Source organism: Lepidothrix coronata, unplaced genomic scaffold, assembly GCF_001604755.1.
Source record: "Lepidothrix coronata isolate B3197 unplaced genomic scaffold, Lepidothrix_coronata-1.0 Scaffold15, whole genome shotgun sequence".
Lineage (NCBI taxonomy): Eukaryota > Metazoa > Chordata > Aves > Passeriformes > Pipridae > Lepidothrix > Lepidothrix coronata.
This window is the reverse complement of record NW_016690195.1, coordinates 4465166-4480394: the sequence shown is the minus strand read 5'-3', so window position 1 is coordinate 4480394 and position 15229 is coordinate 4465166. Positions and strand designations below refer to the sequence as shown.

Here is a 15229-nt window from a genome sequence, read left to right as displayed (position 1 = left end):
AGAGAAGGGAACAATTAGTATTTCCCAAGTGTCCTCATGTTGTACACTGCGTACACATATACATAGTCATGCACTCTGTCTAAACTACTAAGTGTGTGTAGCTGTAGAGCAATGGCTTCCACTGATAATAGAGACTGTTCCAAAAAAAGATGCCTCCTGAGACAGTTGATAGTTGTCTTCACAATGAAATGAGTCGTGTTAGCAAGAGCCTATGTTGCAATATTTGCATTAAGATTTTTATTACTAGATACAATTTAAAAAAAAATTGCTGCATTCCTCTTCCCCCCACCAACACTGTAGTCTAACAACATTTTCTAGTATGAATTACTGTCCTGTTTCATAATTTCTTTTGCCTGATGAGGAAAATATTTTTATGCAGCCATCTTATTTTTAAATCATGTATTTACGCTATACCAGTGCTGCAGTTTTATTTCAATGGCAAAGAGAACCATCTACAAAACCAGGGTTACTAGGTAAATAATCTACTGGGTATATCCTCTCAGAAGTATCTAAGCACTACACACTAGGCTTTCATGGCTCCTCATTAGGGAGGTAACATTACCCTATAATGTTACCCTTATAGGGTAACTAGCTACTTCACTCACCTTAATAAATTGGTAAATATCTATCCTTTGGCATGATACCATGAAGTAGAGTCCTGCAACCCTTCAGATGGGTCCTACAAGCAACACAGCTATGATGCTGTGCCAGAAAGGAAAGCTAATTGTAGCTCTTGTAGTTGGACATGGCATTAAGATGATCCAGCCTTACTGCTCTGAATTCAGGTTACCCATATCATTCTCCATTGTGTAATATTCCAGCCCCCTTTTCAGAGTGCTGAAGACCCACCTGGGTCTTCTTTTTCTCTTTCGAGGGAGTTGCTCAACAATAAGCACTTCAGAAATAAGTGGCCTGAATTTTTAAGTGCCTGAAGCACCTAAAGAGTCTAATTTTAGGTTTTTATTTTTAAGTATCTTGGGTGCTGTTTCTAGAGTTCTCCAAAAAACTTAATCCAACCCACCATGCAGACTGTTTTTCCTACACTCATCTTATTAATCTAGGCGTTCCCACTCAATTTCTTCACACCAGTTCAGCACTGGAGGTGCAGGAGCCTTCCTGCCTGCTGAGCCTGCCATATGGAACAGTTATTTCTCCCCCTCACTGACTCTCCATTTTCTGTTTCATTTTAACCGAGCATACAACTTGTTCCCCAATGCCTATTCCTATCAGTTCTTTTCTCTCTTACCTACTTTTCCCCCACATCTAAAAAGTGCAACTGCACTCATTAAGTTTGGAGAGCATCTGAAATGCAGTCTGTGGGAAAGATGAAATGCAAAATAAGTATCTTGTGCATAGCTCTCTAAAGTAGAAGTGGTGCTGATGAAATTTTAAAATCTCTTGAAATTACCAGATATTCCTTCCTCATTACACAATCAACTTTGAAAGGTCTGAAGTAAATATGTGTATATGGGGACACGAAAAAATTTTAAAAATATTCTGATGCTAGAGACTATTTGCCTGTATCTACTCACAGTAGTTGCAAGCATACACAAGCTGCTGTAATTTCTTCTGCAAAGCATGTGTGTGCAAGCTAAATGCTCACATGTCTCTGGATCTGCAAAGCAGAGTGCAATTTATACAAAGATCTCGGAAGTGCTTCCTGCATAGCCAAATTAAAAAAAAAACCACAAACATATTTTAAAAATAACTTTAAATAATAATAAATAATTGTAAAATGGAAAGAAGAAAGTCGGCTGAGGGCATTACTTTTCTAACATATTTTCTTAATCCATTTGCTCGATCATGGACACAGATTGCTTTAGGTAGAACAACATGAAAACAAAGGCAAAACAAGGTAAGCGTCTGTGTAATCATATTAAGTCAGCAACAAGTCAAATGTGCTTGTTTATGCTATATAACAGCCAACTGTACACAAAACATCAGAAAAGTATGATATTTTCCTATTTTAGAATGCCAGTCCATTACAGGTGTGTCAGTACATTCATTCTCAGAAAGTAACAAATTATTTGTTTAGACTTTAACTATTAGAAATTATTTTTGAGACAAGTCACAGAAAATTTCTTTTAATTCAAGATGGTGATATAGCTCACAACTTACATATGTTGAGGTTGATGGGAGCTCTAAGAAGGTAATTGATCTTTCTCTCAGGTTATCAAAGCCATAGACTCAATATCACAATAACTCAGTCAGTACAGTAAACATGTTCAGCTGGTATCAGTATTGTACTGTCCAAGATTAAACCTTTCCTTTTCACAATATTCAAGAACGTGTGCCATCAAACATTTGTGAAGATACAGAAAAATTCTTGTCTCTTTAATTTGCCTGTCAGCAAAAGTCAAACATTATGCAGTATGCAATAATACTGGCTCCAGCAACTTATTCCTTGTGGATTTAGACAAGTCACATAGACAAGGTTGTATGTATAAGAACACTATACCAATACATCTCCCATGGGTCAGTCCAGACAGGCCACCTCACCCAGTGCTCTGTACAAGGATAATGTAAGATGATACTTGAGAAAAACATGCAAGCTTTGCCACTTTCTGTGGTCAGTTACTCTCATACTTCCCTAGGGTCCACAACTGTTGTTCACAAACGTTAATATCTGTTTATGGGCAAGTTGCCCATGAATGCAGTTTTCTATGGACACACTGTCCATATTCCAGCAGGATATGCAGAGAGGCAGTGAAGTATCCACCCCTGGAGACTGTCAAAACTCAGCAAGACAAAGCTTTGGCTGTTCTATCTAGTGTTGGCTGAAGTCCCGCTTCAAACAGAACAGCAAACTATATAACCTCCAGAGGCCTCTTCCAGTCAACAAGTCTGTCAAATCAAGTGCTGCACAATATTCAAACAAAATATTCAAATGTATTAACAACATTCTGTTATTACAGCACTAAGCTTAGATCTGAGCAACTAGTGCTTAGACCTTGTGATCACTAGAAGCACATCTCAGTTACTAACAATGATGGAGTTAGTTAACCTTTAAACAAGAATTGTTTAAAGGTTCCCAAAAGAAACTGCAGTGAGTCAAATTTAACAAGCAGATAAATGCAAACCTGAGTCTGTAGTTCCATATACAACCATGTTTTGGGTGATCACAAAAGAACATTCAACTATGGTCAATTTGCCAATAACATGTAGCCCCTCCCCTCCCACTATTTCATCTCCTGCTTTACATACTGATGCACAGGAAGTTCCACCTGAACATGAGGAGGAATTTCTTTACTGTGAGGGTGACTGGAACAGATTGTTAATTCTTTAGGATAATTTGACATCAGCATTAAGATATGATATCTTAATGTTCATTGTGCGCATTTGTAATCTTAGTAGCCAACTGCAGTTAAGCAAAAGAAATAAACCACAAATAAACAGTAAGACCCTGCTTTTTTAACAAGGATATTTGATTTTGTCTCTGAAAGAAAACTCACCAATGGTGTAATATCTCTTCAGATCACTCCTCCGCGGATTGCGCCTTTGGGTGTTTGTGGTGTTGTTCTGCTCCTCCTCAGGAGCAGCTGTCTGAGTGGCAGGTAAAGATTTGCTGGGCTGAGGTGTCTGAGCTTCAGCTGCCCCCGGGATGCATCCTGGCCCACTAATATCCACCGACTGGGACTTTTTCTTTAATCTAAAGGCAATTTAAGGCAGTAAAGTATTATTAATCATCATTCTATACCTAGATTATGTATAAAATAATAGCAATATATTCACTGTACAACAATTCGGGCATGTCGTAGCAGAACACAGAACAGCAGTGATAAATTAGGCCTTGTATTAATATCCCCTTTCAGCTTCTGAATCAGTTACAGCACTTCCATCTCCCATGTAGCTGCAAATGGTAAACTGCCCTCAGATAAGCCTGCTGAGCTGCTTGAAGAATCAGTCCCTAATCTATTTCCAAGATGAGCTGCCCACAATTATCCTATAATTATGTTTCCTGGCTTAAGTTTCCACAGATGAGGGAAGTACAAAGAAATTAAATCATTTACACCAAGTCGCTGAAAGCCTCAAGAGAAAAGAACTGATGGACAATTTTCTGAATTCAGATGTAGCTCTACAACTGCATTTCCCATTCTGCAATAGTTTCAATATGTTGTTTCTCAAGAATCCCACTAACCCTAGGTACCATTTTTGCACTGCAATAGCAGTGAACAGAGGAAAAGAAAATCTCTGTTCTGCAGAAGAAATCTCTGTCATTCAATTCATTACTGGCATCCAGGTACAGTACAATTTATTAACCACTATTCTCTGAGCACAACCATCCAACCAGTTTTTTACTGCTCTAGTTGCCCACACATCCAGACTTAACATCACAACTTGTCATTATCTATCTCCACTCCTCCTCAGATCTAGTCATTTTATCAGAGTTCTGAGCGAAAGACTTAAAATAACTCTCAAATGCTACTTCAGAGTGGGGTGAGTACACTCCCATCACTGATTTACAATAGTTCTGGCATCTTCACTCTCTCTAGGAACATAAAATAGAGGCTATTTTGCTACTAGAGTTATTGAACAGAGACAAGTGTCCCGTTATGATGAAGTTCAGTACATACATATTGGATTTTGTCAATACTTTTCTTACCTTAAGTCTCTATAAATGTATATAGTTGACTACATGATTTGATCCTGGAAATAAAAGAGGTTTATGGCATTGCAGTGAGATATGGATTTGTGATGAAGGGATCATAACAACTTTGAAATTTTGAAGCAAGTGAAGTAAAATGATAAAGTTCTGTAATGCCAAAGGATAATTTTATTAGGCTAACAACTTAATGCTAAGCAGCATCCCTTCCTGCACGGAAGCTCTGTGCTTCCTTATCTTTCAAACATTTTCTCCACATAGTGGTTGCAATTAAACAGCATGAGTTACTGCACTGAGAATGGAATCTGCTAGTTTAACATATTAACTGATTAAATACTATCATAATAATAACTGCTCTAAGCAGATTGGAAAATCTGCAGGTTGTCATCAGGCTCTGGAAGGTACAATAATGTATCAAAGTGAATGTAGAGTTTTATGAATTACACTGAAGGCAAAATTACTCTACTCATACAGGGTATTGCTAGTCCAGGGAAGGGACCAGCAGTTAGAAAATTAGCAGTTAGAAATTACCTTCTCTATGTCGTCCATAGAGAAAGACTACTTTCACTAGAACCTTATTCCTAGACTAGTCTAGGGTGTCTTGCATTTGAAGGAATGTTCCTCAGCTCCAATGACTCTCCACAAACAGTTTAGGCTGACAGGGACATTCATCCCTCCTATATATAAGAAAGGCTACACTGGGTCATCTAGACAAACGTCTCTAACATCTCCATCAATGAGAAGAGTAGAGACAGATATTCCCCAGGATATCCTTCCAGAGTCCAGTAGATTCTGGTTTATGAATTTTCTGAGTTAGATAATGCACCTTTGGAGTTATTGTCCTTAATTACTTCAGAACTCATTTAAACTAAGAGACTTAAACTTCCAAGTCAACTGCCCTTGTCATTATGGGGGACTTCAGCTTGCCAGAAATTAACTGGGAGCGTCACACAGCTGGTTTAACCTAGGGCAGAAAATTCCTAAAAAACCTGAAAGACAACTTTATGGAACAGGTCCTGAGGAGTCGACTCAGAAAGATGCCCTCCTTGATCTGCTGCTTGTCAACAGAGTGGATCTTGTGAGCAAAGTGGAGATTGGTGGCCGTCTTGGCCACAGTGATTACAAGGAGATTGAGTTTAAAATCTCTGTTGACAGGAGGAAAAGTGCCAGTAAAACCTCAGCTCTGGACATGAGGGGAGCAGACTTCAGGCTGCTCAGGGAATTAGTAAATGAGGTCTCCTGGCAACGCATCGCCAGCCAGTCAAGGGAGGGGATTGTCCTGCTCTACTCTGCACTGGTGCGGCCTCACCTTGAATATTGTGTGCAGTTTGTGGCACCACAATGTAATAAAGATATTAAGCTATCGGAGGCTGTCCAAAGGAAGGCAACGAGGATGGTGAAGGGCCTTGAGGGGAAGCCGTATGAGGAGCGGCTGAGGTTACTTGGTCTGTTCAGCCTGGAGAAGAGGAGACTGAGGAGAGACCTCATTGCAGCTACAACTCCCTCACAAAGGGAAGGGGAGGGGCAGGCACTGATCTCTTCTCTGTGATGACCAGTGACAGGACCTGAGGGAATGGCCTGAAGTTGTGTCAGGGGAGGTTTAGGCTGCATATTAGAAAAGGGTTCTTCACCCAGAGAGTGGCTGGGCACTGGAACAGGCTCCCCAGGGAAGTGGTCACAGCACCAAGCCTGACAGAGTTCAAGAAGCTTTTGGATGATACCCTCAGGCACATGGTGTGACTCTTGGGGATGGTCCTGTGCAGGGCCAGGAGTTGGACTCGATGATCCTTGTGGGTCTCTTCCAACTTGGCATATTCTGTGATTCTGAGAAACTTCTGATATAGGTGGCATCCAGCCTTGACAGGTTCTGGTTAAACTATGCACTGTCTTCATATAGGAACCACAGTAACTTGCTTTAATGACTTATAAGAGTGACACTATGAGAAACAATGAACAACTACTGCTCCATATACACCAACTGCTTATATTAGCTCTTGCTGTTCAAAGAGCCTTACAGATATGGGAAGAATAACTTTACTTCAAGGATCTTGGTCCATGGACCCATATATGGAGTCGGTGGAAACACCATCCCCAACACCATCTTTGGATAAACCAACTGAGCACTATGAGCACTGATACGTACAAAAATCAAGATAAGACTGGCACGGCATCCTCTCTGAGTAAACATTGTGGGAGAAGAAAAGAAAGTTCTGTTGCTTGAAATGATGCTCCAGAAACGAAGACTGTTTTAAACACTTCTAGCTTTAAGCCTACAGCTGGTCAAATATATTTACCTAAAATGAAAGCTGGAATATTTCATTGACTCATTAACAATGAAATGGTGTTCCATCATAATGTTATTCTGATACATTGCTAAATATGCCATCTGTCAGGTCATGTAAAAGTCTCTATAATTCCTTACCACTTGAAATCTTTGAAGATTTAAAGGATTACTTTTGAGAAGAAAATCACTAGTTTTCAAGAAGTAATACCCCACCTCAGACCACAGCTTCCACTGTGATTGAAGTGTCTTGCTTCCATGTTGTGCAAAATAGCCGTGGGCAAAGAAGCTACAAAGTGTTTAGCACCTCTCTGTAATCTTGAACCAAGGCAAGTGAGGCCTAAAGATCAATAAGTGTACATATGTTCTGCATTACACATGTCTATGCTCTGCCCCAGAGGAAGACAACAGGTGAGTAGAAATAAATTTTACAAATTGAAAAATACCATTATGATTTATATTCTCGATTGTGTTATGAACACATTCTTCACCACCAAGGCTGTCTGAAGGACAGTCCAATTAATAAAGCTGTCTGGAGGTAGCTAATAAAATAGCTTGCTGCACTGTGGGGAACACCAGATTGTTGTTACAAATATACTCTGTCTATTTTTCCAGAATCACACAGGAATAAAGGGATAATACCTGTCATTTGAGCAGTTAAATTTTCACATGGCCTTTTTCAAGTGACTTCTTATGAAAGACTCAGTTGAAATGCCTGTAGCAAATTAATGTCCATAAACTTAACTACTCTTGCAATCGAGAATAATTTAAAAATAAGACTTTCAAAGCACTAAATACCAAAATTAACAAACAGGAGTATGACAGCCAAGCAAGTGCACATAATATTGTCAAAATGTTCTTGAAAGACCATGGTGACAGTGCTTTTGCAAACAGGAAAGACAGAAAGATACAGGGTCTGAATTAATTCAAACTGCAATAACAGGGTCAGCTGAGTAGGACACAGGTTCAAGTAAGGACACAATTTTATGGGAATGACTTGACAAAAACAAGCAGCTCACTCAAATACATCTTCCTTCAGCCCACCTGAGCTGTATATTGATATACAGTCATGGCTAGCAAATAGTTTCAAAAAATATTGCAGTCTTTGAACTGTATCTTCACTAGACCACCATGTCTTGTGAGGAAAGCCTGAGTTCTGCATGTGTTTTGAAGCCAAGAGAATTAATTCACTGTAAGCCTGACCCTTCCCCCGCACCCTGCTTTATTACTAGCTTTGTGCTGCATTTGGTTTTGGAGGTTTTTTTATATTACAGCTGCATAGTTGGGCTGAAATGAATTATTCTTCGTCAGAGAGAAATCTGAACATGAAATGCCTCGAGATCACATTCCTCATTCTTGCTTTATTTCAGGTTGCCTGCTTGTAGAAAAATAAATAAAAGATATAAGAAATACTGTGGCAAATCCTTTTTATCTTTTACTCTATGTATTCTGTAGCAGTCTTCAACTAACTTTTCCAAAACAGGCAGCACAAGGTCTTTCAATATTGCCTGGTGTGACCCAAAATGCTGCTGCAGACAGCTGGCAGACAGCGTGACAGTGAGGGCTTCAAAGTCAGTGCTGCACTAGTCAGGCCTGGAAAAGCATATCTGATAACAAGGACAAGGTCCTAACTTGAGATCTGAAGTAGAAGGTACAAAAAATTTCTTTCTCTGCAGCTATCATAGAAGCTTCACAGGGAGAGAAAACCATGCAACAGAAAAAGGAAAATCTGCAGCCTTTGGAACCCCGACCTGGTCACTGCTGTTGTCTTCTGGCTACTGGTGGCTTTTGTGAAATATGGTTGTCCTCTCACAGGCAAGTTCACAGCAAAAGTGACTTGTTCAGAGGAGAAGCTAACATGGAATAACTCTGAAGAACCAATTGTTGACAGCTAATCAAGGAAACCCATCCTGGGGCAAAGTTAAAATTGGGCCAGAGCTGGGGTGATTCAGCTGCTGCTGATTGGGTCTGGAGATGCTGTGTTTGCTTGGAACACAGCTAAGCAGCACCTCAGCTTTAGATAACCCTGTTCAAACATACATTTGACACACCTCTTTGAGCAGTTCAATTGCACTATTGCTAATAAACCATTAAATCCCCATTTTCTCCATTTCCCTCTCACTGTATTTTCCTACAACAAATGTCGCTCACCCCAATATCTCCAGCTGTCCAAGACCTTCTATGCATCCTTAGTGCCTCTAATCTACTGGACAGAGGCACAAAACCCAAATCTGCCTCTCAGCATCTTACTGGTTACTAATTGCAGAGGATTTTCTCATTCAGCTAATCCACAAGGAATGACATACCTATAAGTAGATACAATGACTAGCTGTTGAACTTGCACTTTATTTCTCTATCTACCCTCTGCATGCAACTGCAAGGTTTTCTACTGCATCTTAGAAACCTCTTGAGAGATGCTTTTACCTCCTCCTGCCCAGCTGGCATCCTGCACTCCCCAGCAGCACCTCCCAGGAACGGGTCACTTGGAACAGTCTTACCAGTTCCCTCAAAAAGAAAATGTGGTCAGATGTTTGAGTATCAACCCCTAAGTGATGTTGATACCCTAGGCACACTATACATATGGAAAGTCCTGAAGTCCTGGGGCTAGTGAATTCCCTGTGAAGTCTGCTATAGAATTTGTGAACATTAGGAGTTCATCCCTGGCATTCACTACCACGGAATAGGTTTCTATTCCATTTCTAATAAAATGCATGCCTTTTTTTCATGTTACAATTTCAAACTGCATTTTTGTAAAGCAGGATGGAAAAAAAATTAAGCATTATTTTCTTAACAGATTGTGAAAGCACCTAAAACCATCATGGTTGGCAGTCCAATTCAAAACAAAAGGCGGGAGGGGGGAAATAAAAGTGTTTAAACCATAAATTTATGGTGGAAACAAACAACAATACAAAGCATCTTAGGGGCTGGGAATCTGTACAATTAAGTCTTTGTGAATTTCTAAGTAAAAATCCCTTACTGCAACAAAGATTTGGAGAACAGCCTAACTCATCCTTATCTACCAAATACAAAAAAAAACCCCTCTTTGTGCCCCCTGTGACTATTGTAGAAATTTTACTACACAGTTAACAGGAGAAGCAAAACCATTCATTTGAAGAGTGATGTTTATTCTTCAGAGATGCATTTAATATTTTTGAATGCTCAGAAGAGCTGATTATGAATTTGATTTCTTTGTAGTGAGAAATGTGATTTAAACTGATGTCAACAGCCGGGATTTATCTGATTCTGGAAAAAAACAGGTAAACTACTGTTTTAAACACAACACTGCAAAGGTCTGATGACTTTAACACAGGAAAAGGCCTAACTGTCATGCTCCTCCCCATCCCCCCCATCCTCCCCTCCTCCCCCGTCCCCCAGTCCCTGCACCAACTGCATAGACTAGCCCCCAAGATAGTTATTTTATTCCCCTGTGGACACACTGGTTGTACCCCCCAGCCACCACACAAATCTGCATTTGCACATGGCTGGCATTTTTTGGCTAGTTTGGCAAGTCAGAGGGATCAAGTAAAAGGCTCCATTTATCACCTGAGGCTTCTCTGTGTGCTTGCAGCATGAGGCAATGCCATAGAGGGTTGCTAGAAAATATTTTGTTTAATGCTCTTGAGTATCACCTGATTATGGCCCCGGCCATCCCCTCCCAAAAGGAACATAGCAGGATTAGACTGGTACAGACAAAAACCACTCTTGATCATGATGAGTCGGTTCCTCATGGGAAAAGACAAAACAGACCGTGGGAAGGAGCTGCCAGCAGGGGACGAGCGCAGGGACCTTTACAGCCATCGGCCATCGGAAAGGGGGTGGCAAATGGTTTTACAGTGATGGTAATTTCAGAAGAACCAAATGAAGGCAAGCAGCATGTTTGGAGCAAACACAGCTAAATACTTATTCGAATGGCATATATAATTGCTTAATAGAACTAATAGCACAGGCTAGGAGTATCACTCGGTACTGAAAACAAAGACAGGAGTCAGGCAGAAAGCATTCATTAGGCGCTGTAAAGCATGCAGGTACTTCAGCAAACAAATTCCTCCAGCCAGGAATTGCTGGAAGATGGAGGGTTTTCACAAGGAAAGAGCCACTCAATGCATGCTCCATCTCTTGTATTATCGGTAAGTATCCACTACTATTTAAGTACTACAGGCAGTGAGCGTGCAACATTCTTGTAATTCCAACCTGAACTGGTCATTATGAATTGCAGAGGAAAGGAAACCACAAAGAATATAGGATGCCATTAAATCAATGTCTGACAGTAAACAAACAGATAAAAAAACTGCAGAAAAGCCCTTCAGTCTGTTACTTTATGTGTTGATCATGCAGCAGAGTTTACTGAAAATGCATCTTATGAGATCATTTGATGGCACAAAACGCGAGCAAGATGAGGTTCACATGGGTGATGATAATAAAGGATTAGGAATGAAGTCACACCTACACAGCCCAAAAAGCAATTCTAAGTGGCAAGTATGTATTAACAATGCAACAGTGAGCCCAGCTTCAGGAAAGGAAACAATAAAGGCATGAGAGCTATGTGCAAAAAAAAAATAGTGGCATTTCAACATCATATTTTGCTCTATACCCCAGCATTATTTATTTGAGCAAGTACAGCAGCATACAAAACACCTTTTTTTTCCTCTTTACACACACTATCAAAAATTAACATGCAGACACAACGATTTTCAATTGTCACAGTACCAGAAAGCAAACCCAAACCACCCTCTCTCCACCTCCTAGTCATCCTTATGGAACTGGTCACAGCACGTGCAGGAAAACTGCCACCGTCCCTCTCTCTGTACCAAAGGACAACGTCAGACCAGAAGTTTTGACCAGGCTAGAGGGGAAAAGATGAAGAGTATCTAAATGATTGAAAAATTGCTCTTTTGCTGTGTGGAACAGGCAATCCACACCCTTTTAACAAGATCTATAGACAACGCTGGAGCTTCATGTGTTTCAAGGGCATATCACAGAATAAAGACTTACAAAAATGAACACAAACCTTGTGATTATTCCTGGGAGCATGACAGCACTGCTACAGGTAAACCCTTGGAGGATCATTTACAGAAGACATATAGATTGGTTGCTGCCAGGTTACATCCATGAACTCCAAGCGGGAGAATCCAGAATCCACTTGTGGTTCAAGTGTGACAAGGCATTCTCACTGCCTGGGAGAGAAGCATTAGTGAGTCCGTGGGCAAAGGAGTCAAAGAGCTCTACACACCACAGATGGGCTTGGAGATGTACACTTGCAGGAGGATGAGGTATGGCAGGAGTAGGGAGGGAGGTAATGATGATGATGGAGAGGCAAATGGCAGTGGTCATGCTAAATACATAATGGAACTCAAATAGTCATAGCATAAACCATTCATTCTTTTTTTCCTGCCTAAGCATGTGTAAGGATTAACAGCTCAAGATCATATGGCTTCTCCATGGTGGTATAAAGTTTTACAGCTGTTTTACATGGTGGAAATAATATGCTCTGCAACTAAGGTTTGTGTTTTGTCAGGTATCTGAGAATTTCTTTCAGAATCTGTTCTTTTGAGAGAGTGGGTTGCAATGCTGTACTATTTGCTGACAGTTATCTTGATTCTGGACATGTTTTAGAAGAGATGTGTAAAGTAAATTACTATTTTGAATTTTGCTATTTTGTTAATAGATGCTATACTGTTATTTAAATAACTCCCACTAGTTCCATTTTCACAAAAGCTCTTCCAATGCATTATGCAAATCTACTTCAGTACAATTTTCATGGGTCTTGAAATTTCCAGCTCTGTCATATTCAGCACAGAAAAATTTTGCATAATGGTTTAAAAGTGATTATGATTTCTATTTCATTCTTATTTGTCTCATTAATGCTGCAGCATTATATCTATTGCGGCTTTATTTATAAGGATGGATTCAAACTGCCCAGACTATTTTAAGGTTGTATTTCTAAGGAAAGCCTTTACTTCACCTGATTAGAAGTAAGTTTCTGAAATCTCTTTATTATAGACTATGCAACAAGCACCCAGATTCTATTCCCCTGAAAATTACTGGGAGATCTTCACACATCCTGTACTATGGAGGACCACATCCTACATTACCATCTCCTCTCTCCTATACACTTAATTCAGGGTTTTCAAAGCGTCCAGTGGTCTGTGACCTACATGGCATACCCTAAGACATACAGAATACCTCACTTACAGTGAAGCCATACAAATTCATAGTATTTTTCCATGTAATTAACTTTGTCATAGTATCAATTATTTTCTGTGCTAACTGCAAGTAATTTATACATCAACAAAGCTGTTTTATCCATGGCCTTTAATTTAGGCAATTGCATTAACATTTCTCATTCCAACCCTATGCTTGACTGCTTTCTGAGTTGTTTACAAGTCAGCTGCAATATATCCCCGGGCACTTACATTCCTGAGATTGCTGCGCTATATGCAATCATAACACACATACATTTATGTAGTCAAATTTGGAAGCAAAAGGGCCTTTTAACTTCTCAAAGAGATGACAGAGGAGGTTGGAAGTTACAATGCTCTTATACTTAGACAGATTTGTGTGTTCCAGTTCTACAATTTCTACAAATAATCATCAGCACAGTGGGCAAGCATAGCTCAGGTTCAAAGAATCCGGATATGCTTGTCCTAATATATGGAAATATAAATCTGCATATTCTTCTGCCTTGCACAGTAGCTTATACAACTTGAAACAACTTACAGACTTCTTTCAAAATATAAAACTAGTTTATACATCACTATTATCTCTATTCCATAAGATATATATGGGATGAGACATTTTGATCTCATCACTGAAAATTCCGTGAGGTATAAAGGTATTTTGTGAAAGGGGAAAAGATGATAAACAGCAGGAGAGATCCAGCCAGGAGCATCTGAGCCCAGGTAGGTACAACAGCCCAGTGGCTGCAGTGCCTCCAGGCAAGTGGGGACCTTTTGGTCTGGCCTTCCTCCTGCAGCTGGACAGCCTGCCCTGTCACACCCTGACATCCACTGCCTTGTTACACAGTGCTGCTCCGCAGCTGGGAATGCCACCCCTGGGGCCAGAGGTGCAGCAAGCAGGAGAGTCTCTGCCTTCAGTGTGACCATTAAGACAAGCTGCAGAGAGGGTAAAGACCACACTCTGTGACCTGCCAAGAGATCATGGGGCTGAGGAGGGGGGCCAGTCCAGGGCAGCAGAAGCACAGATCTTACAGGAAATCATCCAAATTCTCCTCATGCTCCTTCCCAAATGGAAGGCCCTCTCGTCTTCCTTGAGCCACAAGATTCATCCCCATACTGAGGATGAAGTGCCCTTTGGGCAAAGTCTCCTTGAGGAGACTAAAACATCTAGCATTTCTCTCCTTCCTAGGAATATAAATTAGTTCTTAGGGTGTTCTGCAGGATATAATAATATCAGGTAGATCTTTGTGGAAGCACTTAACTTTTCAAAGGCAAGTTAGAAACTAGGCAAAATGGAAAATCTTTCATTCATCATTGCCAAAGCAGAATTGAATTTTTGCCTTTCAGCTTATACATAACTCAAGTATTTTTAATAATATGAATAAATAAGTATAATTTTAGCATTTTAGTGAAATGTGCAGAAAACATATAGACAGTATAAAATGAGCTTTATATTGGTCAGCTTTTTTGAGTATTATTTGATATATACACCACATCTTCCATTGAAAACATGTTAATTCAAGCTCCTTTTTCTTGAGGGAGTTTCACTGGGCACTAGCCATACTGGTTTAAAAAAATTCTTGTCTTCTTCTTTTTGCATTTCTGATTCATAAATCAGGTTAGCCAAGCGTTTACTAGATGGGAGAGAAGAATCTTCAAAGATATAGGAATATTTTATATTTAAACAAGACAAAATTATCCTCCTACCCTTCTGGCAGGAGACCCTCTGGTTCTAAGCATTGAGCTCTGACTAATTCCAACCAGCTTTTTCTTCTCACCCAGAGTCTGTAACATGGCAAAGAAGCTACTGGCATTTTCTCCAGAGCTCCAAGAATGGCCCAGGGGGCTGACTGGGGATGCCAGCCCATACTCTGTTCATTCAAACACTGCAGCTGCACAGCAGGTAGAGATCCAGAGCCCTGATAAGGTCTCTTCAGACACAATTAGAAAATGGGAAATCTGTTCATTACACCTATTGAGAAAAGGCTATCTTGAGTATATATGTCTTCATGTCTTGTCACCCTAAAAAGTAAGGAATGCCCCTTGATAAACTGACTAATAACAGGCTGTTCTGAGAATCTATATATAAAGGAGAAACATACATCAGAACAGATAGGTTGTGAAACAGTGCTTACTTATTTAAAAACAAACGGAAAACCCACACAACTA

The 15229-nt window shown here is 40.0% G+C and overlaps 1 protein-coding gene across 5 annotated transcripts in view; it reads right to left on the bottom strand.

Annotated features, from left to right (window-relative positions):
- Positions 1-15229, bottom strand: part of OXR1 (oxidation resistance 1) — a 227932-nt gene that overhangs the window by 129127 nt on the left and 83576 nt on the right. For 4 of the 5 annotated variants that reach the window (XM_017806372.1, XM_017806366.1, XM_017806370.1 and 1 more), the window contains exons 2-3: positions 11893-12058; positions 3453-3649 (exon numbers count right to left, since the gene is read on the bottom strand). In XM_017806372.1, the coding sequence (XP_017661861.1) occupies positions 3453-3649; positions 11893-11951 (256 nt within the window). In that variant the 5' untranslated portion in view covers positions 11952-12058. The remainder of the gene's footprint in view (positions 1-3452; positions 3650-11892; positions 12059-15229) is intronic. The other variant, XM_017806367.1, reaches the window with a different exon arrangement.